Source organism: Oncorhynchus masou, chromosome 27, assembly GCF_036934945.1.
Source record: "Oncorhynchus masou masou isolate Uvic2021 chromosome 27, UVic_Omas_1.1, whole genome shotgun sequence".
Lineage (NCBI taxonomy): Eukaryota > Metazoa > Chordata > Actinopteri > Salmoniformes > Salmonidae > Oncorhynchus > Oncorhynchus masou.
The window spans coordinates 24,424,222-24,449,630 of NC_088238.1; the positions used below are offsets into that span (position 1 = coordinate 24,424,222).

Genomic DNA, 25,409 nt, shown 5'->3' on the forward strand with positions numbered 1-25,409 from the left:
GAGAATTGATTCTCCTGTGCCCCAGTTTGCTTGTATTCTGATTCTAGAGGCCAATTTCATTTTCAATTGACCAGGTGACCCATTTTGAATACAAATGACTAAGCTAATTGGGGCAACTGGGCCGAAGGACAAGTCTCACACCTTGCCGTTTCAATTATTGATGCAATAAAGCAGTCAAGAGACTGCTTAAAGACAACAATACACATGCCTCAACTTAATGACTTTCATTGTGAGTTGGAGGGGAAAAGCTAATACAATGTATTTTCCAAACAAGAGGTACTTTGGGGAAAAAGGACAGATTGAGCCCATTTGGGATAACTAGAGGATGTGCAATTTTTGGATGAAATTGGGGTGAGTTTTTTTGTGTGTAATTGGGCAAAAATGGGGGAGGAAATGGAGTCAGTTATGCTGCAAGCAATCAGGACTTATTAGAAGCATGCATTATTCAGGTTGTTTTGCCTGAAGGAGTGGAGTGAACTGCAATTCATGGAAATGTAACCAACTGGTATCAGACCCTGGCCAAAGTACACCTACAGTATGTCCACAGTTACACCTAATAACATGGGAGATTGAATGATAAGCCGAAAGAGAAACAACTGAAAATAGAATTGACAGGAAACTGCTCTTTCACACTCCGCCTACAGGAAGGCTCGATACATTACAATGGGCCATGAAGTGTCATGATGTGTCTTTCACATGGTCATAAATAATGACACAGGAGTTTCTTAAATTGTCATAGTAGTTCTTGTGTGGTTTTTATTCTTACTTTTATTTTATGTTCTATTTTCTATTATCTATATTATTATCATTGTTGGAAAGAGCTCTCAAGGTGAGAATTTCACTGTACTGTTTTACACCTGTTGTATTTCACATGGTAATAAGCAAAGAGAGGAGAAAGTAGCCTTCATCTTGCTAATGTAATCATTTATCAGAGATTACACATTGTTAAGCTTTCGCGAATTTACAACCAGTAATAAGTCATAAAAACAAATGACCTTTGGCCATGTGTTCTCAAAAACCTTAGTTTTATCTGTGGTAAGACTGTCTTTGAGACACATGAGGAAATATTTCTGTGAAATGGCTCCATTAAACAATAAGTAGTCTGTTTGTGTCATCAACATTATGGTGTAAACAAAGTTGTGTAAAATTGGAATAAAATTCAACTGGAACAGTTGTAAGGTGGTTGCTGGATCGAATCCCCGAATTTACAAGGTACACATCTGTCGTTCTTGCCCACGGTTCTCCGGTAGGCCGTCATTGTAAATAAGAATCTGTTCTTAACTGACTTGCCTCGTAAAATAAAGGTTAAATTAAAAAAGATAGGCCTACTATCTACACTCCCCTCCCGGTGCGCATCACTCCAACAACCAATAGAGGGACAGGCTGTTGGGAGCCTTGGAAGTAGTGGCTGCTGCGAGGGCAAAGCAAAAAGTATGCTAGTACAGGCAAAAACTTTTACAGAGGTATGGAGAAGTTTAGGTCCCGCAAAAATATTTTACATGTTCGTAGTGTCAAAGGAATACGGCCGAGGAATTGGATTTAAGGACTAAACCGGACAACATTGTCCTTGGGTTGTAACTTTTACTATATTGTATTTTCTCGCGCTTTTCTCTAAAACTTGGTGGAGGACTTCAGTGTGGCTAAAATGTCCGCATCTATGCAGCCTCTCAACGCTGCGATGTATGCGGTCGTTTTCTTACTGTTTTCCCGAATAGAACTTATACTTGGATATGATGAAAACAAAAGGACGTGTCCGTCTCCATGCACATGTTTTGGAGACCTGTTGGACTGCAGTCGGTTGAAAAGGCGTGGAATTCCTGAAAATCTTCCCGAATGGACCGTACAATTGTAAGTCAATTTAGAAAGCTTTTGTTGATTTGCGATTTTATCTTCACTACCCCATATATACGAACAGCTATCTTAATTACTTTTCACACCTATGTTTGAAATGAGTAATTTGATAGTTACAGGTTTTAACATAGTTACAACAAGTGTATGAATGGAATACTCGAATAGATAAATTACATATATGCAGAGAATTACGTGATTTGTTACATTGTTGCCAACTTTGTTACGTTGTTGCTTACTGACGATTCGAAGAGAATGAAACCGTTTGAAAACAAAGTTTATTTCCCTTCACATCGACAAGAAAGGGAAATCAGTCCTAAATCCTTACTTTTTAATCCCAAAGACTGGTTTGCTGTTTAGAAATTATTTCGCAATGACAAGCCACTCCATTTTCCAAGGTGCAAGCGTTTCGTTTTTTGTAATTCAGCAGACACTGTAATCCAGAGCGATTTGATACATTTTTGTACTTTTTCTCTTACTGCCCCCTGTGGGACTCGAACCCACAACCCCGGCGTTGCAAGCGCCATGTTCTACCAACTGAGCCATAAAGATATTAAGTGAATAAAAGTCGTGTTTGTCACATTTAGAATTATATTATTGTTTTCTTTATATTTATTTACGGTAATTTCGAATTCTGAAAGATGTAGTGATATATTGGGTCACTTTACCCCATTGTTTACCATTCCTTAGCAGCATTTGGTGTTATTTCAAATACTGTAAACATCAAGGAAATAGGGATTTTGCACTCAAACTACACTGTCATTTAAATCAAACGTATTTCTTGCAATGTCACACTGCCTACAATTATTCCATGTGAATACCTATAGGATATGTGAGCCATACTCCTCAGGAACAGGAGGGAAGCTCAGTCTTGTAAATAATAAAGCAGGCCGTTTTAGAAGAAGATATAACACTAATGACCTTTGTACATCAATGTCCCATTATCAGTCGTTCTACACGAGTGAATCATTAGTTGGCCTACCTACTGCATGGAGTTTTTTTATTAGGATTTTTCCAATCACCCATTAGGCCCAACAAGACATGCCAACATCAGTAGGCTAGTGAGTTGGTAGTACTGTTTGCTTTTGAGTTTGTTGTTAGTGCAGTGAGGTACAATAATTTGACAACGTTACATAGTTCATGGAAAATTTCAACAGGCTTTTGGGATTTTGGAGTTATGACAATTTCCATGAACGAAGAGCATAAAATGCCATCATAAACAATTGATTACAATTCATTTTGACTACTTGTTGAACCTGAAGAGGTTGGTCAACTGTTTTTTTCAGCATGTAAATATCAGGTGACATCATGATAAGGAGCTAATGCAGAATACAGATGTCCATTACAATAGGCCCTAGATGAGACCAACTGCTGAATGACAATTGTTTTCCTTTTGTTTATGAGGTGATACCATCATTGGGCCTTTCCATATTATGTGAACTCAGAAGTTCTTCAGGCCCCAGGGCTATTAAGACAATAAATACATAATGTCAAATGAAGTCATAGTCACTCCAGGCCAATTTCCCATGGTAACTACTCAAATGGTTGTTTAACATGTATTAATAAGCAGATGTTCATAGGTCTGCCTGCCTGGCTTCCATTCAGACTGCACCATGTTGATATATCCTCACTACTAGCTTGTGTTTTTTCTAGTTCATATTTCACAACACATCTAGGCTAGTTAGTCCCCTGTTAGAATGTTTGTTTGGCATTTACAAAATGTGTGCTGCCTGCTCTGGAAATTTTACGTTGCCAGAAAACACAGGCACAGCCTCGTAACCGACCAAAAAGGGAGAAAAAAAGTTCCACATGGGGGGAAAATTCTTTGCACTCCGGCATGCTAATTTACGAGTGTCTCTCCAGCACATCTTAAACTGCCCGGCCCTTTGTTTTCCAGCACCCCATTATTTCTGCAGCATTAGCATCTCCAGAACCACCGATGGTACTGATTACGGAGCCACTGTTGGATTAGTTCGTACAAACTCTCTGAAAGAGAGCGAAAGCGAGGGAAGGAGGGATGGATGGAGGGAGGGAATGAATGTGGGAGGGAGAAGCATTTAGTTTGAGCTTCAGATTTCTCAGTGAGTGAGCGAGGGGTACAGGTTTTACAATTCAAATGTAGACAAGTTTTAATTTTCCCAAGTTTTTTAGGGTTTATAGGAATGTAGCATAATGTGCATTTGAGGAGGTAAGCACTCTCAGGAGACTCACTCAACATTGCTGTATTACCAGACCATTCCATCCACAGCCAGTTCTCACCTCACTAAAAGCAGATGTGATTAACTATTAGAATAACTTGGCATTATAAAATAACTTTACGTTTTCACAGATTTACATGAGCGAGACGGGCTTCAGTGTCTACTGAAAAAAATCCAAGTTAAAGTGTGATATCAAGCCCTTATGTTATGGCACTTCAGAGATAAGGAGAGAAAGCGCTCTGGATTATAATGTGAGAGCTTTAGCTGGTGGGAAACGGTATGCCTTTTATCAGTTTGGAAGTCAATGACCTATTTTCCCTTGTGAATATGTATTAGTCCAAGTGCTTTATAACCACATCAAAGAACCAGCAGGTCTATCTTATCTCATTACTAAGAGGATGGATAACTTGGTTTCATTCACTCGTCAGACACGGATAGATGTGTGGCGCTCATTTTGAAGTCTAATAGACACAGGCCAAGGCCTATATAGCTGTACTGATTTAATCTGGTCCACTTCTGGACCTGGATTTTTGAAGGAAGTGTAAGTGTCAGAAACCCTCAGGGTTTATCTGGACATTTTTGATACGACACATCTCCACTTCTCCCATATGGCCCGATTAGTGTAACAAAAACATACAGCTGCGTGTTGGGAAGGGAAAAAAGTTTCAGAGAGAGAAGTAAAACTCTTGTTGAAGAGTTGAAGAAACTATTTGCTGAAGAATAAAACCAAGGCCAGATCTAGAAAATGGCTTAGAAACTCGCTTTCCTGGCATTGTGAATAGATTACCAGTTGTTCGTTTTTTTCCCTCCCTCCTCTCAGCTCCAGTTGATGGATTCCAGATGGGGGGCAATCCAAAAAAAGGGTCTGGCACCACAATGTTGATCGTGCACAGCAGCGTCAATAACTCCACAGCTTTATAACACTCTGGGACAGGCAGGCTTCTCTAGGCATGTTTTCCACCCCCTCTTAAAAATTGAAAAAAAATGGAATCTCTCCCTTCCGTAACTTAGCTGGTTGTCTGTTTTGGCTCGGTGATTCAAGAGCGGATTGGATCCATGAGCTTGTCTGGCTGGATTTTCTCTCAATGTTTAAAAAAAGGCTGCTATGCCAAAACTAGGCCTATAACTGGTTAGCTTTACTTTTTTTGCATACAGTGGTTTGTTTTGAAAATGACTCAGTTGCTTTCCGACATTACTTCAGTTGGAGCTGTATAGGCTAGGCTCACTCAGACAAGTTTTGTCTCCTGTTTAAAAACAGAAAGGCCAGTATATGATTGGTTGTGAAGTGAACGGCCCTCCATGTTGTGTAACTTTCCTCTAACAAACGTCTTTTTTCACAGGGACCTGAGCCATAATAAATTGCAGTCGCTCGACAGCACTGTGTTTAGGAAACTGCGGTACCTAAGTGAGATGTAAGTATACTCTGTGTTCTGTACTTCCTAGAGTAAACAACGTCAGTCACAAACACTCTCCCTCCACACCACATGTGACAAACAACCTTTGTGCCTGTGTGTTTACAGAAAGCTAAACAACAATGAATTTGAAACGGTACCTGATTTGGGCCCTCATGCTGCAAACATCACCACCCTCATTCTGTAAGTATTACTTTTGAAACAACCCTCCCCCCACCAACCCACCCATCAGAGTTGTCAGTACTAGTTAACAGTGTAGAGCTGCTAAGCCCTGCTCCTCCCTCCTTGGTGGACCCCCTTTTGGCTGAGTTGGTTCCCAGACTGGGTTGTCCCAGGCATGGCAGCCAGTTTGAGACAAGTCAGTCACATGTCTGAAAATGAATGTCATCGTTAAAAATGGAATCGCCAGAGGTGGTTCCAGTGTTTCCATAAGTGCTGATCCAGGATCTGTAAGATTAGAGTTTTCTGTCTGTCCATCTCATTTCCGTTATAGATAGTCTGTATGAATAGTGTGGTATTTCATCCATCTGGAGGTTGAGTGTTTGTATACACTCCTAGTAGGATGGCCCCAGAACATGATGGAGCAATGTGGGGCTTTCATGTGTTTTCAAAGACAAATAGACCCATCAGTGTCAGAGGTTTCAAAGCATTGATTTCAAACCTTTCCCCCGGCACAATGTCTCACAAAATCAATGGATAGGACATTTCTCCCCCACAAGAATGCATCCATCTCAGAAACTAGAAGAGGCATATTGCTCATCAAGCCTGAACTTGACAAGCAGTAACACCAGAGAAAGAAGCCAACAGCCAAAGGGGTTTCAGACGTCGGCTATTAGTCAATTTGTCTTCAGACTTTTAGGTGTATAGCCTATAGGCCACATATGTGGCTGGCGGTATTACCCGGAACTAAAGCAAAATACAGTACACCAGGGTATGTTTGATTTCCAGTAGAGCTGATTCATTTATGAACTTCTGAACATTATCCGTCAGACAACATTCAGAGGTTTTAGGAGTTGTACAATAGTATTCCCCTCTACTCTCATTTCTCCACTCAAGATGCATATTTGGTTGATGTTGCTTATTGAAACATATCATGTATGAATAGGAGAACAATTCCAATAGATTTCACCATTGAATGTTCCAAAGTATGTCAGCCAGCCTAGTTGTCATCCTCAATGTGCTTTTGGGAATGATCAATTCGTACTTTCTTACCACAACGTGCGTTCATTTGTGTCTGTGGGTGCGTGCATAGTATTGCCAGTTGCATTGCTTAGTGTCTACTTGGCAACTAAAATCTCTGAGGGGGGGATTTAAATACAAAATCCCTCTCCCCACTCTTTCTTTTTGTTGCTGGTATTGGCATCATTGATGGAGAATATGTGTGTGGTATTTCCTATTGGAGAAAGAACAGAGTTTTGAGAAGCCATCAGATGACTTATTTTTCAGACTGGCGCCTGTAATGAGAAGCAGGGCTGCTGCGTTAGCATCTGACCCAAATGGCTAATAACACAGTTAACACATCATCACAACTTTGTTCCTGTACATTGTCAGGTTGCAGTAGGACCGCATCAACTACAGTGCTATAACTGATACATAATACACAACGTCTACCTGAAGAGAAACATGGTTGAACGATGAGAGAAAGAGTTATAATGTTGGTTTCATACAGTGTTTCCAAACCCTGATCCTCGAGTACCCCCCAACAGTACACATTTCTGTTGTAGCCCTGTACAAACACACCTGATGCTTGCTGATTAGTAGACCAGTTGAATCAGGTGTGTTTGTCCAGAGTTACAATACAAATGTGTACTGTTGGCGGTACTTGAGGACCAGGGTTGGGAAACACTGGTTTAGTAGATTTTTAGGTTATTGCAGTATTGAGTTACAAAGTTACAATGTTTGTTGCCAAAAGTTTTGTAAGCAAGACATCCAGGTATATCTGTCAGCTTAGTTACCCACAGAACTAACACTTTATAAGAAAGAATGAATTGGTAGCTAAGCAGAATATGAAGCTCTTTCCAGTTCCAACTTCCAACCAGTTCCAACCTTTTCCATACAAAGAGATTGCATCAAACTGTCTTCTCCAAATACCTAATCAGCCCTGGAATCACCAGATAATTTGTAGAGCCCACCAAACTCAACGAGAGGTGGTTTCACAGCAATCTGGTTTAAGCCCCCACCCCCTACCATAAATTCCTGGGAAATTGTTCAATTAATTAAGATGATCACGACTCAATTACTACCAGCTGCAGGGTTATTGCCGTTTGTTTTTACTCTGGGCTGTGGGGTCAAGGAAGTTGACGAGAGCTGCCGCTATGTCTGCCTGGCTGTTTGAATAAGTGGCATTCGATACCCCGGGGCTTTTTTCCCCCTTTACTCCCCTCCCAGGCTAGAGTAATGAAGGAAGGGGAAGAAAATCTCCAGTATGTGCGAATGGAAGGGGAAAATCAGACTGTACTAAATAGAGAAAAAAAGGGGGGTTCAGGATTAGGAAGCCTACGTTGTTGATTCAATGTCATTGCGTTATTAAAAAGTGGAGTGTTGCTGCCTTTGGTGTAACTTGTTTGTGCATGTGTGTATCTGCTTGACAGCTGCTTCTGCTGTTTATCTATAATTTATGTGGATTTTTTTATTCTTTTAAAACAAAAAGGAACATTTCTGTTGCAGCGTCACCTGTCTATAATCGTCTCACACTGTGGTCTTGTTTATGTAGGTCATATTTCTTCAGATAAACAAATTCAGAGTGTGAAGGCAGCTCAGTCCAAAAATATGGAGTAGATTTGCTCGAAAACAGCCAAATTAGACACAAGTGTAAATCAAATTGAGATGTGCTGCTGTGTGGTCTTATTTTTTTAATGTTTGCTTTTTTTGACTGATATCAATAAAATTCCTTAGAGTACACTTAATGAGTCTGGCAGCACATTTCAGCTGATCTCGGATCAACTTACCATTAATGTAGGGTACACCGCCTTCTATTCAAATAGTTATTTTTGTCTACTATACCCAAAGGCTTGGAGTTTCCTTAAGTTGGGAGACATGCATGTGCTACCTGCTAAAGTTCATGAATAAACAAAGCACAGTTTGATAGATGCTTTAAATTCACCTGGTCGTACATTTTAATGTGTGTTAAAATGAAGACCTGAAGAGACCCAAACAAGAATGACAGGCAGGTCTTGAAACTATTAACACAGTAACCTTATTTGTGAGAAAATTGGTTAAACAAATTTGAAGTGTGTGCCGTCCAAATGGACAATGCCCCGCTTGTTTGTCCGTGGAGTTGGCCCGACGGGTGGAGATTAACAGATAAGCACATGGAACTCTCCGGTACACAGCGTTTAGGTTGGCCTTTCAAAAGCTCTCATTAGATCTCTGGGCAGATGTAGGGGAGTAGAGAAAGATGGAGAGAAACTGTTTTGTTGAATGGACCGTCGCCAAGTTCTCCTTCACGTCTATCCCTGCAGGCCTCAACTGCACAGTCTCAGTTGATATCACAGTCCTCATCTGCCACAATGTTTAAGGTGAGAGTTGGTTGGGTGTTGAGATTCTGTAGTATGTTGTACTTACAGGTTAATACAACAGGGTTCAATTAATTGCTCAGTGGTCTCTGAGATTCAAGCAAGTGAATCCATTACAGTTCCTGTAGGTCCTCACCTAGCCTATCTCTCTGTCTATCTGGAGAGGGCTGGCCTCTGCTGTGTGTAGTCCATGTTTTGCCAGATGGTCTTGACCACATCCTTCAAAATAGGGGTCCTCGTGAGGGTTATAAAAGCCGTTGACTTGTGCGGTCTCTGATTCAGACACATTTCAGTTGAAGGCATTCAGTTGTATAACTTACTAGGTATCCTCCTTTCTTTGTACTTCCCATGACATTACTTTTTTTTGTGGATTCTTATGCTCCATATGGGTCATGTCAAGTTTTCAAAGCCATATGAGAGGCTCGTTTGTAGCAGCACACTGGGTTCAAGTGGGAAGTGTGTCAGAGAGTAAGCATGAACAACATCAGCTTGGGACACCATGTTGTATTTGGGGCTTCTCCGATGGAGGGGCTGCTCATTCTCCACAACTTAGCTGAGGGTTAGCATCACATGCAGCTCAACGGAATGATGTATCTAGCCCCATTTGCACTCAAGCTAAAAAGGTTTGTTCATATATTGTTCATATATTCATATATGAGTTGTCTGGTGGTGGAGTCTAGGCTTCAGGGTGATGCTCCACAGCTGGCCAGATGTTTACTGTGTGGGGAAGGGAGAGGGGGTTGGGATACAAAGACCAGGGACTCATCATCATCATCATCATCACCACCACATCACACCTCCCTCCCGCTGACAGGCCCCAGGGTCAGTCCGTCTTTTGTAGAGGAACATGGACTGAGCAGCCAGCGTTGACAGTTGTTTTCCAACTGCCCCCTTCCCTCAAAATATGTTGAAGTCCGGGGCTCCACAAAACTGGAAATACAGGTTCTTTATTTTTTTTCTCGCAGCCCGTCTTCTCCTCTTCTCTCAGCGACCAGTCAGGGGAACATGTAAACCCAGGCCCAGGGGGTGTGTGCCCCTTTTGTTTGGGACCACAGAGGCCGTGGTGCGTGGAAAGTCCTTTGCAAATCTGCACACAAAAGGCTGTCTTGTACCCTTTCTACTGCGGGTGGTGTGCTGCACTGCACCTAGCTCAGCCTGTGGATGTTGTCTAAATTGTGTTATTATAAAAATAAAAAAATGAAATCATTTTTTTTTAGGCAGTGACTGAGTGTTTAAAATGAAAAAAGGGGGATTGGGTTTCAGCCTCCCAGAACCTACCCTCTACCCCCACCCTCATCCCCACACTCTTACAGTCGGTTGGCATAGAACCAAGCTTTGAGTCTTGGCCTTGACGGAGGCTAGGCAGAGGGACGTGCTGTGGCAGGTTCTACCCCTACGTGCCCCAGAAACCCCATCAGCCTCTCCTCCCTGGGCCTCTATCCATATATCCTCCTGGTACTGCCTTTGTTCCAGGTTGGACTGACTGACAGACACACTCGTCTGTTTTCCTCTGTATGTTTTGGTGGTAAGGCTGCCAAGGGGTGTCACTGTCTCAACGTGGGGAGCCTAGTCATAAGAGAGGTATGGATGGCAGATTTAGGGAAATGTGTGGAAAATGACTGCTTCGTCCAAGTCAAAGATCCCACTTTCTGAGGCTTCATGATGGACTGAGAAGCTATGTTACCACTGTGCTCAATTTCTCGCTTGATTGTATCTTCAGTGCTTTTTTAGTCTCGCTTTGGCCAGGCATACAGCGGAGCTGAGCCAGTTTGAGACTTTGTGTCTGGCTCTCGACTAGTGCTGGTTCAGTGTGTCCGTTTCATTGTTGTTTTCTTATTGGCAGCTTCTTGAAGGGTACTAGTGTTCACATAAACCAGTACTTCTCAGCCATGTCAATGTTCATCCATTTCTCCAAAGGGCTGTATGTTGACGTGTGCATTGCATGCATGCACAGTATAGGGAAAACGCTAACATTCACTTTGGTCAGTATAAGGAAAATGCACAAAAAACATGTATCTTAAAGAAGATAAATTTAAGAACTGATGCGTTAATACAAGTTATAATTTTTGGGGGGCGGGGGGGGGGGGGGTTGTTGTTATGTTAGCCTTGCAATTAATACTGAAATGGGGCCTGCAGTCTGGTGTATTAGAGGGAATTCCTACTCTTTTCCCTCACTCTCCCTTTCCCTCGCTCTCCCTTTCTCTACCCGTCGAGGCCCATACACAAAGACGGCTCTGTACAGACACTGTTTATAACTAAGCAGTCCCTGCACTGCAATTTAGGAGGCGTGCAGCTCAGGAAATTGCCAGCCTCTGCTGAGGCATGCTTTCACTGAGGGAATGGTATTCATCAGCCAAGTAATTGGCAGGTTATTTTTTTTAAATACCTTGTTAGTAATTACCTTATAAACAAAATAACACGGCACTAAACCAAACGGCTGTTTTGACCTTTTGAGATGAGTAGTGACATTGGTTAGCCTTAGTATTGCCCCGTCCTCCCCCCTTTCCTAGACAACCAGGGAACTGTGTTATTTTTCATGGTTCAGGGAGAGACTCAATGTTCTAGGAAAAATGTATAATATTAACATAATAATAATGGGAAAACAGGGGTAGCGAGGGTCAAGGGGAATGCTCGGGCGAGGTTGGTCATTTTTAAATACCACCCACTAATTGACTGCTCTGAGTGTTTGTATGTCTGGAAACGTTAGATTGGTGACCCGCGTTGTTAAAATACACCGTATTTTCTATCGTTCATTGGAGCCGTTCAATCTGTGTTTTCAGAGCAAACAACAGGATCACAAAGATCTCTCTGGAGCAGCTGAGGCCCCTGCAACGCCTGGAGACCCTGGACCTCAGCAATAACAGCATAGTGGATATCAAGGCTGACACCTTCCCTGCGCTGCCTCTCAAGAACCTGTGAGTCCGTCCATTTGGACTTTTTAACTAAAATGCATGCTTAAACTCCGTCCAAGAATACTATGTAAGTGTGTCGTGTCTTTGGCTATGCCGGATTAAGTGATATGACATGTTATTCTATAAAATAATTTCTCCGTAATTAATATTACCTGATTGAGCTAATCATGTAAATGTAATTAACTAGAGAGTCGGGCACCACAAAATAATATTTATAGAGCTGTTATCTTCCGACTGAACTCTTAAAGACCTAGTAATATTTTACATCAATAGCAATCAATATTAATCGTCATCTTAATTCAGTCTCATCTGAAAGTTGTAAATTCTTAGTTACCTGCACGAACCCTGGCTAACAAGTTGAATCAGCAATACAAAATTGGGTTTAATTATTTACTAAATACCTAACTAATCACACAGAATTACACATACACATATTTAAATCATAACTTGATTACAAATTACGTCATAAAGGAAAACGTCCCTAGCGGGCGGAACAGATATGACAGCTTGTTACACAAAAGAAAAGGGGCTGGGTTTGAGTGAAAGAGCGGGAAGACTGAGGAACAAAGGGCGAAGCTGTGCTATCGTAAATACAGTATCTTATGCATTCTAAATTACCGCCCATTTGGAAAAGGAAAATACAATAAATATTTACTCTGAGCTGCGCTTCGGTAGGTTGGTGATAGATGGAAGGCCGTGTTACCCAACCGAGTCCTTTGTCCTTTGAAGAATGTCTCTGGTGGTCAATTGGGTACGTTGTAGTAACGGCATTGTGTGATAGACGGGAAACTCTGTTTGTTCCTTCCTAACCCTCATTTGCAGCGGCTGTTGCTAACTCAACGGCTAGGAGGTATCACTTCTGTAGTGAATAAGAGTTCAAAGTTCATACCATTCGCAACCAAAGCTCATGCTAATGTTGGCTTCATTCTGAAGTTATTATCTGAACCATTCTGACATCGGAACCGTCGTCCTCACGTCCTCGGAACAGGAGGTTATGTTGTCGTCAAGGGCTTATATAGGAAGGGAGAGGAGGGCGTTTGAAAAGTTTTATAGCCCATGTCCCTTCACAGGGGCGGGCCACTGATTGAGCAGAGCCCTATCGTATGAAAACCCAAATCTCACATTTTAGAAGCTAAAATCACATTTCATCCCAACACGAATAATTTCACATTCAAACATTTAAATTGAACAACAATTCCATGTGAATGCGATAACTCTGATGTGTAGACTTTCCACTGTAGTGTTTATGTCATCTTATCATTGATGAGAATGTCTCAGATGACAACCAAACTGACATCATATTCATTAAGTACCACCGCATATGTTCAATTGGTCGGAATATAGCCAGAATATAGTTCATTTCCCCCAACTTCTGATGTTCCCAGAATCTCTATGTTAACCAAGGGTTTTGCAAATGTAACATCAGTAGGGTAGAGAGAGGAAAAAGGGGGGAAGAGGTATTTATGACTGTCATAAACCTATCCCCAGGCCAACGTCATGACAAGTGTTTGGATCAAATAGTACAATTTTGGCGGAAGTACAACAATGTTTGGTCATTTTTCCTCTTTGCAATTAATTATGTGATCAATATCTCATTATGTATTTTCTTCTCCTTTAGTATCATGAACAACAATCGCATTTCCACCCTGGAAACTGGCTGTTTTGTCAACCTGTCCAGCACTCTGCAGGTCCTCAGGCTCAACCGCAACCGCCTCTCAACCATCCCTGCCAAGATCTTCCAACTCCCCAACCTCCAGCACCTGTAAGTGACAATTGCTCTTTGAGCGCTGTTGGGGTTGACCACAAACTATACTATGACAGCTCTTTGAACGGTTGTGTAACAGTCCACGACTTTTCGCTACTCTTTGAAGTTTCTCTGACTGCTCTGTGAACTTCCTGAAAACACATTGTGACTGCACTCATGGACAGTGTGTTGACGTCTCTAACCACTCTTTGACCACTCTTCCAACAGTCATTGACATCTTCTTGGCTTCTCTTGGATGAATTAGATTCCGTTTCAGCCTCACTTCTTGACTTGAGTGAACTCTTCATCCTTCCCTGCATATATGATGCTGCGGTTCTCTTACGGTCTGGTTGTGGTCCAACCTGCAGGGAGCTGAACAGGAATCGGGTGCGCAGGGTGGAAGGCCTGACGTTCCACGGTCTGCACGCGCTGCGCTCGCTGAAGATCCAGAGGAACGGTATCAGCCGCCTGATGGATGGAGCCTTCTGGGGCCTCAGTAACATGGAGGTCCTGTAAGTAACTGTCCTCTGTGACAAGAAAGTGTGTATTTTTTTACTAGTGTACATTGGTGGATTTAACAGCATATGTCTGGGTGCAAGTGTCTGCATACTATCTTTTGATACATATTTGTAGCCATATGTCTAGACAACGATAATTGACTATAGCCTATACAGTGTGGTATCAGTCCAAGCTAACATACGTCTTCATCCCTGTCTGTCTGTGTGTGTCTATATGTCTATGTTGAGGACTGACCTCTGTTTGTATGTCTCTGTGTGTCCCTGCAGGCAGCTGGACTACAACAACCTGACGGAGGTGAGTAAGGGCTGGCTGTATGGCCTGCTGACTCTGCAGCAACTCCACCTGGGCCACAACGCCATCAGCCGGATCCGGCCTGACGCCTGGGAGTTCTGCCAGAAACTCAGCGAGCTGTGAGTGACCCTTTTTTCTTCGTCTTCTCCCTCCCTCTCTTTTCCCTCTCACTTTCTCTCCTATTCACACTTTGAACTCCCAACACCTCTCTCTTTCTCTCTCTCCCTTGCTCTCGCCCACCTTCCTCACAGTCTCCAACTCTCCACTCCCCTCTCCTCCTCCACCCTTAGTGCTCAGTGCCAAAACCAATGCAGGGCTCCTGACAAAGTGTTACTCCCCCTCTTCACCCCCGCCACTATAGCCCCCTTCCTTTAATGCCTCGTCACGTCTATAGGGGAGAACGGGGGGAGAAGGAGGGGGGATTTCACAACCAGAGTGTCTGCAGTGACATATTGTTTCCTTTGTTGTTAACATTGTTTATGGCACTGGCCAATTACTAAGTCCGCCATGTTTTGTTGGTTTCTGAAAGGGGAGTTGTTGTTTTTTTCCATTTCTCTTATCAAGTGAACCTGAGAGTTAACCAAATTGGCAGTTGACTGATCATTTTCGCCCACTCTTTGGTAAATAGCCTTTTTTCGTCTGATGCTTGCGTTTGAGGATTTCTAGTACAAAGTTAATACTTTTTATACTGTCTGCATACGGTTAAACAAAGTAGACCAGCGGTGCAAGGTACAATCTACCTTTCAAAACTTAGTTTAAAATAGTCTATAACCCAAAGTTTTTTTTTTACTGGATATGCCTTGATAATAATTAGATAATATGTTTTAGTAGTGGTTATTAATGCCTATTACAAAGTCCTTATTGGTAATTCACAGACTTATCTGGCTAGATTTGGTGCACGTTCCTAGTGATCTGAGACCAGTTTATCTTCTACCTCAACTGTTTATTTCTACCCCCCCCCCCTCCTTTCCATTTGCCCTGGGGGTTTGAACTGTGTGATGCTGATGCTCCTTCTCTCTCCACCCGACAGGGACATCTCATCCAACCACTTGACAAGACTGGAGGAGTCCAGCTTTGTGGGCCTCAGCCTGCTTGACGAACTCCACATCGGGAACAACCGTGTGAGCTTCATCGCAGACGGAGCCTTCCGAGGACTCTCCCACCTACAGATGCTGTAAGTTTGAATAATTACATTTCATTGAATTACTTGTCAGAGATGGCAGCTCTATTGTATAATAGTGCTGAAGCATTAAATACTTATTTTCAACGTCCCACTGGCAGTGAGTGTATTAGCCATGGTTAATATCACTAATCCTGGTTCTTAGTTTCCCCTTAAGTTGTTTGAGAAGCCTCAAGGCTCATGAGAGTTTAGGGATGAACTTGATTTAAACTCGTCAGTGACATGGTTATAACAGTCATCAGTCTACACTTTTTAAAATATATATATTGACCCCTTTTGGTAGTTACAGTCTTGTCCCATTGCTGCAACTCCCGTACGGACTCAGGAGAGGTGAAGGTTGAGAGCCATTGACACACTGCTCGCTTAAGCCAGCCGCACCAATGTGTTGGAGGAAACACCGTACAGCTGACGACTGAAATCAGCATACATGTGCCTGGCCCGCCACAAGGAGTCACGAGAGCGCAATGGGACAAGGACATCCTGGCCGACCAAACTTTCACGTTGCTGGGCCAATTTTGCGCTGCCTCATGGGTCTCCCGGCCGCGGCCGGTTGCGACACAGCCTGGGATCAAACCAGGGTCTGTATTGACATCTCGCCTTAGACTGCTACTCCACTCGAGAGGCCTCATCAGCCGACACTTTATCATTGTTTTGTGTTCTATAAGAGAAGCTCTATCTCACATCTATGAGAGTACATTAGCAGCTAGCTAACTTCTCAGATGCTGCCTGCTTCTTGGATTTCACTCCCTGTCCCTCTCCACACTCATCGAGGCGTGAGTGGAAATATTCTGCCTTGTTTGTTTTCGGTATGTGAAATAGCTGAACGTACTGCCTGTGGTCCCCCCCCCCCCCCCCCACACACACATAAAACCCTCAACAAGCCAGCAGAGTGAGACTGAGTCCACCGCTCTATCCCCCCATCTCCAGACCGGCTGCATAACATTTCCCCTTGTCCCTCTCTTAAATGGAACCAAATGTTAACTGTGCGTGAAAGGTCAACAGAGGGCAGGTGTGTAGGTAGGTGGATGGGGAGTTGGGGTGGCTTAGAGGGCTTTACCCCCCAGCCCCCCAGCCCCTCTCCACAACCCACTCCTCTACCCCCTCCACCCCTCCTCAACCCCAATCATTTGTAACCAGGCATGCAGAGGAGGAAACTAGCTGTTTGAAAGTATTTAAAGAGACTTGAGAGAGAAGGAGCGGGGGAAGGGCGAAGACATCCAGCAAATCTCTAACAGACATGATGTACTGCTGTGTGCACATGACATTCAGTTAGTTTGAAAGATATTTCAGATTTTTCAAAACCCTTTGATATTTAGTTAAAAACTACAATTCCCCGGGCGGAGCTAGCTTGTTGGAGTGAACGGCTGTGTGTGAGAGGCTCCTGCAACTTTTTTGGGAAATAATCTAATTTAACCTACTTTATGGCACTTTTTACAACAAACGTTTCTTTCTAATACATGATTGTAACTTTCTGTGTGAAAATGCCGAGTAATAAGCCACCAAAGGACAATAAATCCACAGTGGAGGCGTACTCCCCACTAAACAACGAGACAGACATGGCGGAAGGCACAGGCAACAACGTGACACTTACAGAACTTACCCGGGCTTTGGGGGAGCTATGTGTTGCTGTAGCTGAGGATCTTAATACTACTATTGCTGAACTGGACACCAAAATCGAGAGCATCATTCGAACGGTCGCTTCGCATGGCCAGAGTATTGTGGACCTTGAGAAAGCTTCTGAATTCAACGCTGGTAGGATCGACGAGTTAGAGAAGCTATGCACGTCATTGCAGGATAGTGTGCAGAGGCTTTCTGTGAAAGTGGTCGACCTGGAGGACCGATCCAGACGTAATAACCTTTGCATTGTTGGTCTGGCAGAGGGGGTGCAGGTGGGCTCTCGCCCCACTGACTTCTTCGCCAAGCAATTGAAGGATGCAATGGGATCGGATGTTTTGGCTTCGGATCCCCAGCTGGACCGTGCACATCGCTCCCTTGTCCCATTGCCTGGACCGGGCCAACGTCCTCGCCCAGTAATCATCTGTTGTCACAGTTTCAAGACCAAGGATCTTATCCTGCGTGAAGCTCGAATGAGGGGCAACCTGTCACATAAAGGGCACCCATTCCGTGTCTATGAGGATTATGTGCCCGATGTGGCAAAGCACCGTGCCGGCTACAGAGATGTCATGACCAAACTCTACAAACTCCATCTTCGCCCAGCCTTGCTCTTCCCTGTAAGACTAAGAATTACCCCCCTCCCCTCTCCTCGGTTTTGGACGCAGAGAAATTTATCCGGGAAAATACGCCAATCCCCCGTACATGTTAGAGTGCCTTGTCATTGTGTGTTAGGGTCTGCTCATGGACTCAAATCCATACTATACCATAATGGGTGACACCGTATTAAACGGGCTCAGCAAGGGCTACCGAACATGTAAGATGCTGAGCCGACCAATGGATGGCGGTCAGAGCTCTCATTTAACGTTAAATTCACTTTCATCCCGGCTCAGAGCGATGCATATTTGGGAGATCTTCCAGGTTTGGTCACTGACACCTTCAGATGGATATACTTATATTCCCCCATTTTTTGTTTTGTTTCGTTATTTATTTTTCAATCCTTACATTATTCTTATTACCATTTATTTATTGCTTGCAGGGGACTGGGGGTGATGGTTGGGAAGGGGCAGACGCAGACACCTGGTTAGCAAGTTGATGTTTTGTGCCGTTCTTTCTTTGTCAAGCCGTGGGCCGATCTCCCGACTAGATTCCCACCAGCGCTCTGTAGTGCTTGTGTCTGTGTAGGTGTGCGTACATATAATTACTATCTGTACTTTATTATTATTTTCTCTTAGCATTTTAGTATTATGTATGTGTATATTTTAAATCAGTGTAGATTGTTATTCTGGGGGTATGAATGCTTGTACATGTGCATATGGATGTATATACGTGTGTATATACATATATATATATATATATATATATATATATATATATATATATATATATATATATATATATATATATATTCAATATATATTTTTATATATGCATTTTTTTGTGTGGATGTGTATATGTATATGTGCATATGTGTATGTATATATATAAAATATTTTATTTTATTTATTTTATTTTTTTAAATCTTAAAAAGGAAAAAAATATTTCTATACTTTTTTCTTATTTTATTTTTTTGATGGGGGGGTACGTTTAATTTAGCAAAATCCTTGTTCCGATCTCCTGACCCACAGTATGTAAAGGTACTGCTGTCTATGTCGGTTGCGGATGGTTTATGTTTAGACCGGCATTGCTTAGCAATATAATCTTGTGAGGTTATATCTTGCTTATCTCAGGGATTGACCCAAGATGACACTGAAATGCGCAATATGTTTAAGTTGCAACTTATTATGTTTAGGTTTATTAGATGCTAATTGAACACTTTATTCATGGGAGCCTTCTGAGTTCATATGTTAGTAGAAGTTCTAGGATAGTGAAAGGTGAACATATAGTTGGGATTTTATTTTTGTTTTACCTCTTGTTCGAGGTAACGCCGTGCTTTTTTGGCATCAGCCAGACAATGTGTTTATTAATTTTATTTTTCATTTTTTTCTCTCCTATATTTGTATGTCTGTTAAATGTGGGTTGATGGGGGGTAATTGTTGGGGAAATTAGGGGAACAGGGTGGGAAGTAAAGGTGCTTGCATGGGGGAGGGGTGGGTTGGATACTGCTCAGGTGTAGGTGCTACATATGCTAATCGTGATGGTTTGGTGCAATTTCTTACCTTTTTATTGAGTTACATGTTATGTATAGGAACGACAAACAAGAGGAGGGCAGGGCTTACATTCACTTACTGGAATGTCAAGGGTTTAAACAAACCAATTAAGAGAGGCAAGGGCCGAGCCCACTTGAAAGCACTCTCGTCTGATATTATATTTTTGCTAGAAATCCATCTGAAAAATAACTCTCATAGCAGACTTAAATGTAGGTTGGTGGGGCAAGTGTATCACTCTAACTTCTCTGCCAAAACGAGAGGCACAGCGATTCTGGTACGGAAAGGAATTCCCTTTCTACATAAAAACACTATTGCGGATAAAGAGGGTCGTTATGTGATCGTAATAGGAGAAATCCACTCTACTTCAGTAACTCTACTAAATATCTATGGGCCAAACATTGATAACCCCTCTTTTTTTCAAAGGAGTCCTTGCCCTGATTCCAGATATCTCCCATACTAACCTGGTCATTGGAGGGGACCTCAACTGTGTGCTAGACCAATATTTGGATAGATCCTCTACCTGGCGAACCCCTACCTCCTATTCAAGCGAATTCTTGAATACCTACATAAAAAATTGAACTTATTTGATATATGGAGGATCGCTAACCCTACGGGTAGGGAATAATCCTTTTATGCTCATGTTCACAATATTTACACTCAAATTGACTACTTTTTGGTTGATGCTAAACTACTTCCCTGTACCTGTAATGTGAGGTATCATTATATTATAATCTCGGACCACAGTCCACTCACCTTCTCCCTGAGATTGGGTGACATTGTACCAAACGAGAGGGTCTGGAGGTTGAATCCTCAGCTCCTCACAGAACCAACATTCTGTGAACGTCTTAAAGACCAAATTACATTTTTCTTTGATACCAACGACAACACAGAGACTTCCCCAGCATTATTATGGGAAACACTGAAGGCTTATCTGAGAGGCTGTATCGTCTCCTTTCAGGCTGCCAGGAGTAGGCAAAACAGAGGAAAACTGGAAGAACTGGAGGGACAAATTCACTTACTGGATAGGGAGAATGCTAGCCATCCATCTATGGAGAAACATAAAAAAAATTACCTCTTTAAAATTGGAATATAATCAGATTCTCTCAGCTAAAGTTGATAAATCTTTTCTCTATGCCAAGCAAAAATATTTTGAGTTTGGTGACAAACCACACAAATTTCTCATCAGAACTCTTCCAAAAAATGTGAGTGACCGAATGATTCACAAAGTTAAACCTGAATCTGGGGGATTACTCTCTTCCCCCAAAGACATCAATGACAGATTCCATCAGTTTTATGAGACTCTATATACATCTAAAGCGGATCCTAACCCCTGCCCTGAACCAGGAAGATTCTAACTTCCTGAATAAGGAAATATCTCTTGAAGAAAACCGAGAAACAATGAAATCTCTAAAGAGAGGCAAGACCCCGGACCCAGATGGATACCCTGGTGAATTCTATAAAACATTCAGCAACATGCTCTCTCCCTACTTGCACAAAATGTTGGTTCAGGCCAATGAGGATAGAGCTCTCCCATCTACTTTGGATGAAGCGTTCATTACAGTTATACATAAGAAGGGTAAAGATCCGGAAGAGGTAGGGTCATACAGACCAATATCTCTCCTTAATACAGACTAAAAGATTTTAGCAAAAACTCTGGCTAACAGGCTTAGCACTTTAATTGGCAAATTGGTCCATTCGGACCAGACCGGCTTTATCCCTAACAGAAACTCATTCTTCAATCTCAGACACCTCTTCAATATTATGAGGTTACCCAACGTGGACCTTGCCATTATATCTCCTGACTCCGAAAAGGCCTTTGACCAAGTTGAGTGGCCCTATCTATTCAAGGTCCTACAGAAATGTAATATTGGAGATGGGTTCATAAATTGGATGCAGCTTTTATATAGGAACCCCTGTGCGAGAATACTCACTAACCAATCATTGTCGCCCCGATTTAACCTTTACAGAGGGACAAGGCAGGGTTGTTCGCTGTCGCCTATGCTCTTTGTCCTAATTTTCAAACCTCTCGCTCAGGCGATTAGATCTCATGCAGCAATACACGGCTATAATACTAAAGATACTCTAAATAAGATTTCCCTATACGCAGATGACATCCTCCTCTATGTAACAGAACCCCAGGCTATTATTCCAGCTATTCTTGATGTGATCAATTTGTTTTGTACCTTCTCGGGATACAGAATAAATTGGAACAATAGTGAATTAATGCCCATACGGTTGCAAAACACATCGTGGCTAGAACATCTCCCCATTAAGTTATCTTCAGAAAAATGTGCCTACCTAGGAATTGTAGTTACCAAACAATACTCCTTACTATTTAAAGAGAATTTCCCCTCTCTAATGCAAAAACTCAAGGCAAATATACAATTTTGGAGAACTCCCAATTTCTCTGCACGGAATAATTAATGCCATTAAAATGGTCTTCCTCCCACAACTGCTCTACCTACCTATACCAGAACATCCCACTATTCACACCTAAATTCTTTCACAAACAACTGGACTCAATTATCAATCCTTTAATCTGGGATTATAAAACACACAGGATAGGTAAAAAACACCTCTGTAAATCCAAGATGGAAGGAGGATTGTCTCTCCCAAATTGTATATTTTATTACTAGGCCACTAACCTCCGCGCTGTTACGTTTCTGCTGGATGACGCACTTCCGTCATCCAGCTGGCTTAGTATGGAGCGTGAGGAGTGTCACCCCTTCTCTATTGAAGCTGTGATTTTGTCGCCTGTCAATCTGGAGATGTCACTTTATTGTAACAATCCTATTATACATAGCACAGTCCGAATCTGGAAGCAAATTAAAGTCCACTTTGAGCTTAGACCAATGGCATTCATACTCCCTGTCGCCAGGAATCACCCTTGATAACACCTTTGAGCGATGGGGAGAGTTGGGGATAAGTACCATAGGGGATTTATATAAAGAAGGGACCTTTGCTTCCTTTGAGTTTCTGAGGGAAACTTATAATCTTCCCAGAAGTAATTTTTTCAGATACCTACAAATTAGAGACTATGTTAGAAAACACCTCCCAACATTTGGGAATGCTAAACCTTCCATGTTTGACGGATGCATAAAAATATGCCCCACTTCAGACAAACTGATATCGCCTCTATATGATGCTTTTCAATCTGTTAGCACACCTTATACAGATGCCATTAAGGCAAAAGGGGAGGAAGAACTAGGGACTGACATTTCGGTGCCAGACTGGGAAGAGAGCTTGGAGTATATCCACACATGCTCCATTAATTCCAGACATTGTCTCATACATTCAAGGTATGACACAGATTACACTATTCCAAAACTAAACTGCATAGGATATTTCCTGATACATCCCCTACATGTGATAAATGTCAGGCTGCGCAGGGTACACTACTCCACTGCTTTGCCCTATGCTCTGGCTTGCATGGTTATCGGTGTGGAATTTTTGGGATCTCATTTCGGCAAAAAAATGAATCTTGTTGTTTTGGAAGCGGGAAGCGTAGAGGGAAGCGCCCTCTACCAAATTATGGCTCAGTGAATTGGCAAACACTGTACACTTAGAAAGAATTAGATATATTCTGAACAATAAATGATCAACATTTGATCAAATCTGGCAGCCTTTCCTCTCCTACTTGGACGAGTCGGCACTGTGAATTTGTACTTATTAACGCACTCTCAATTGTAATATTTGAACCTACCTTAGGGCAGCATGTGCTGGCCCCGCCACCCGAGCAGTTGGGGGGTGGGGGGGTCCTTGTTCTGTATGGGAAAAAACGACAACAAAAAAACAATTCCTCAGCCATTAAACTCATTACTAAAAACGTATTGTTTTTCACTAAATCTAGTAGCACCAATGTGTGGGTTTGAGTTCCTCCCTGTTAAACACGTTGTATTGCATATGAAGCAGTGTTATGCTGCAAGACATGGAGAAACCATCGCAAAAATGTTAAAAACCTCGAAGTTAACGAGAAACATCCTCCAGTGATGGGATCACTTTGAATACAAATGTAAAGCCTTTGACTTCTTTCTCGTCCTTCAGACGAAACGCAAAGCCGCACCAAGGTTTGTGAAGACTATAAAAAGTGCAGTTGTTTTCTGGGTGTGGATCTTTACACTGTGGTTTGTCTTTGTTTCTCTGGAAATAGAGATCTGCAGAACAACGAAATCTCCTGGACCATTGAAGATATGAACGGACCATTTTCTGCTCTGGACAAACTGAGGAAACTGTGAGTAGGCTTGACTTTACCATGGCGTTGTCTTCTAACTTGTTGGTTTTCAGAAGATAGATTAGAAACTATAAAATGGACCATGGGAACGGATTTTAACTGGAAGTATTTGCTTCTTATCATAAAATAAATGACTGTATTTGAATGAAAACTCAAATATACTTTTCTCAGGTTCCTTCAAGGAAATCAAATCCGCTCGGTGACCAAGAAATCGTTCTCTGGTCTGGACACACTGGAGCACCTGTGAGTTGACCTTCAAATCAATATCATCATCCGTCTGTCTCAACTGTCCTAAAGCTGTTAACTAAATATGGGAGAATTCATAACCATGAGAAACAACGCCTGTTAGTGAGAACCACACGATCTTATTGTCTCTGCTTCTTGTCCCTGCTTCTTGTCCATACTTTGATGAAAAACAGAGCTGTCTGGTATTCACCACCTCCAAATGTGGGGAGACTATTGATCACTAACTGCTTAGGCATGGCGAGAGGAGTGTGTGTGTGTGTGTGTGTGTGTGTGTGTGTGTGTGTGTGTGTGTGTGTGTGTGTGTGTGTGTGTGTGTGTGTGTGTGTGTGTGTGTGTGTGTGTGTGTGTGTGTGTGTGTGTGTGTGTGTGTGAGAGAGAGCGCCTGTGTGTTTGTGCTCATGTGTGCAGCTTTCTGTGTACAAGTGTTTGTGTATGTGCACATCTGTGTGTGTTTTTCTATCTGTGAAACAGCTGCATTTGATTGTAATTAACTTTTTTTCCCAGTCGTGTCTGAGCTCAAAGGAGCTGAAGTCGGGCCCCTCTTGATTAACAAAGCACGGTGCTGCCCAGATTTGTATTGTTCTGTAGACCTTTTCTTCCCTCTCTCTCTCTCTCTCTCTCTCTCTCTCTCTCTCTCTCTCTCTCTCTGATTATTGAAGTTTTTAGCAGTCTTCCTCCAGATAGGCCTAGACGGAGGGGAAAGTCTGCCATCTTTCTGTGTGCATTCTCATGGTTCTGATCCATCCGTTCTTCCCTCCCCTCCTCAGAGATTTGAGTAACAATGCGATCATGTCAGTCCAAGGGAATGCCTTTGTGCAGATGAAGAAGCTTGAGGAACTGTAAGTATCTCTGGGTTCAGTCACACCGTATTCATATTCTGCAATGCCAATAGACCAGAGTCACTGTTCTGGACTAACTGAGGAAAGGAAAGAATCTTTCATAGACAATTACTTCAAAAGCACCTATACTGACAAAAGTGATTATCTTCAAATGGAACGACTATAAAACTGTTCAAGTATTATGGATCATCTTTGTGCTGGGTCTCCCTTGTGATTCCTGGCTCTAATGCAGTACCCCCCCCACCCCCCAGGCACCTGAACACATCCAGCCTGCTGTGTGACTGCCAGCTCAAGTGGTTTCCTCTGTGGGTGGCGGAGCAGACCTTCCTGCCCTACGTGAATGCCAGCTGTGCCCATCCCCTGATGCTGAAGGGCAAGAGCGTGTTCACCGTCAGACAGGAGGACTTTGTGTGTGGTGAGTGTGACTGACACACACACACACACACACACACACACACACACACACACACACACACACACACACACACACACACACACACACACACACACACACACACACACACACACACACACACACACACAAGCCTCTTAATGTAGCCCTTGTTAAAAACAACCATTTAGCCGTGACAGGTTTTCCACTTTATGAACTGACCCAGATTGTTCCATATTTTCCTTCAACTCATGGACACTCTGATGGAGCCAGCATTGTAATGGGACCATGTGGAAACTCAGTGAGTTAACAGCTTGGCCGG

The 25,409-nt window shown here is 42.5% G+C and overlaps 1 protein-coding gene across 2 annotated transcripts in view; it reads left to right on the forward strand.

Moving 5' to 3' along the window:
* Positions 1–1,353: 1,353 nt before the first annotated feature.
* LOC135515860 (leucine-rich repeats and immunoglobulin-like domains protein 3) overlaps positions 1,354–25,409 on the forward strand; it is a 29,005-nt gene continuing 4,949 nt past the window's right edge. The window contains exons 1-12 of one of the 2 annotated variants that reach the window (XM_064939652.1): positions 1,354–1,848; positions 5,387–5,458; positions 5,567–5,641; positions 11,754–11,888; positions 13,504–13,647; positions 13,998–14,141; positions 14,415–14,558; positions 15,470–15,613; positions 23,531–23,611; positions 23,783–23,854; positions 24,625–24,696; positions 24,948–25,111. In XM_064939652.1, coding sequence (XP_064795724.1) covers positions 1,646–1,848; positions 5,387–5,458; positions 5,567–5,641; positions 11,754–11,888; positions 13,504–13,647; positions 13,998–14,141; positions 14,415–14,558; positions 15,470–15,613; positions 23,531–23,611; positions 23,783–23,854; positions 24,625–24,696; positions 24,948–25,111 — 1,450 coding nt within the window. In that variant the 5' untranslated portion in view covers positions 1,354–1,645. The remainder of the gene's footprint in view (positions 1,849–5,386; positions 5,459–5,566; positions 5,642–11,753; positions 11,889–13,503; positions 13,648–13,997; positions 14,142–14,414; positions 14,559–15,469; positions 15,614–23,530; positions 23,612–23,782; positions 23,855–24,624; positions 24,697–24,947; positions 25,112–25,409) is intronic. The other variant, XM_064939651.1, reaches the window with a different exon arrangement.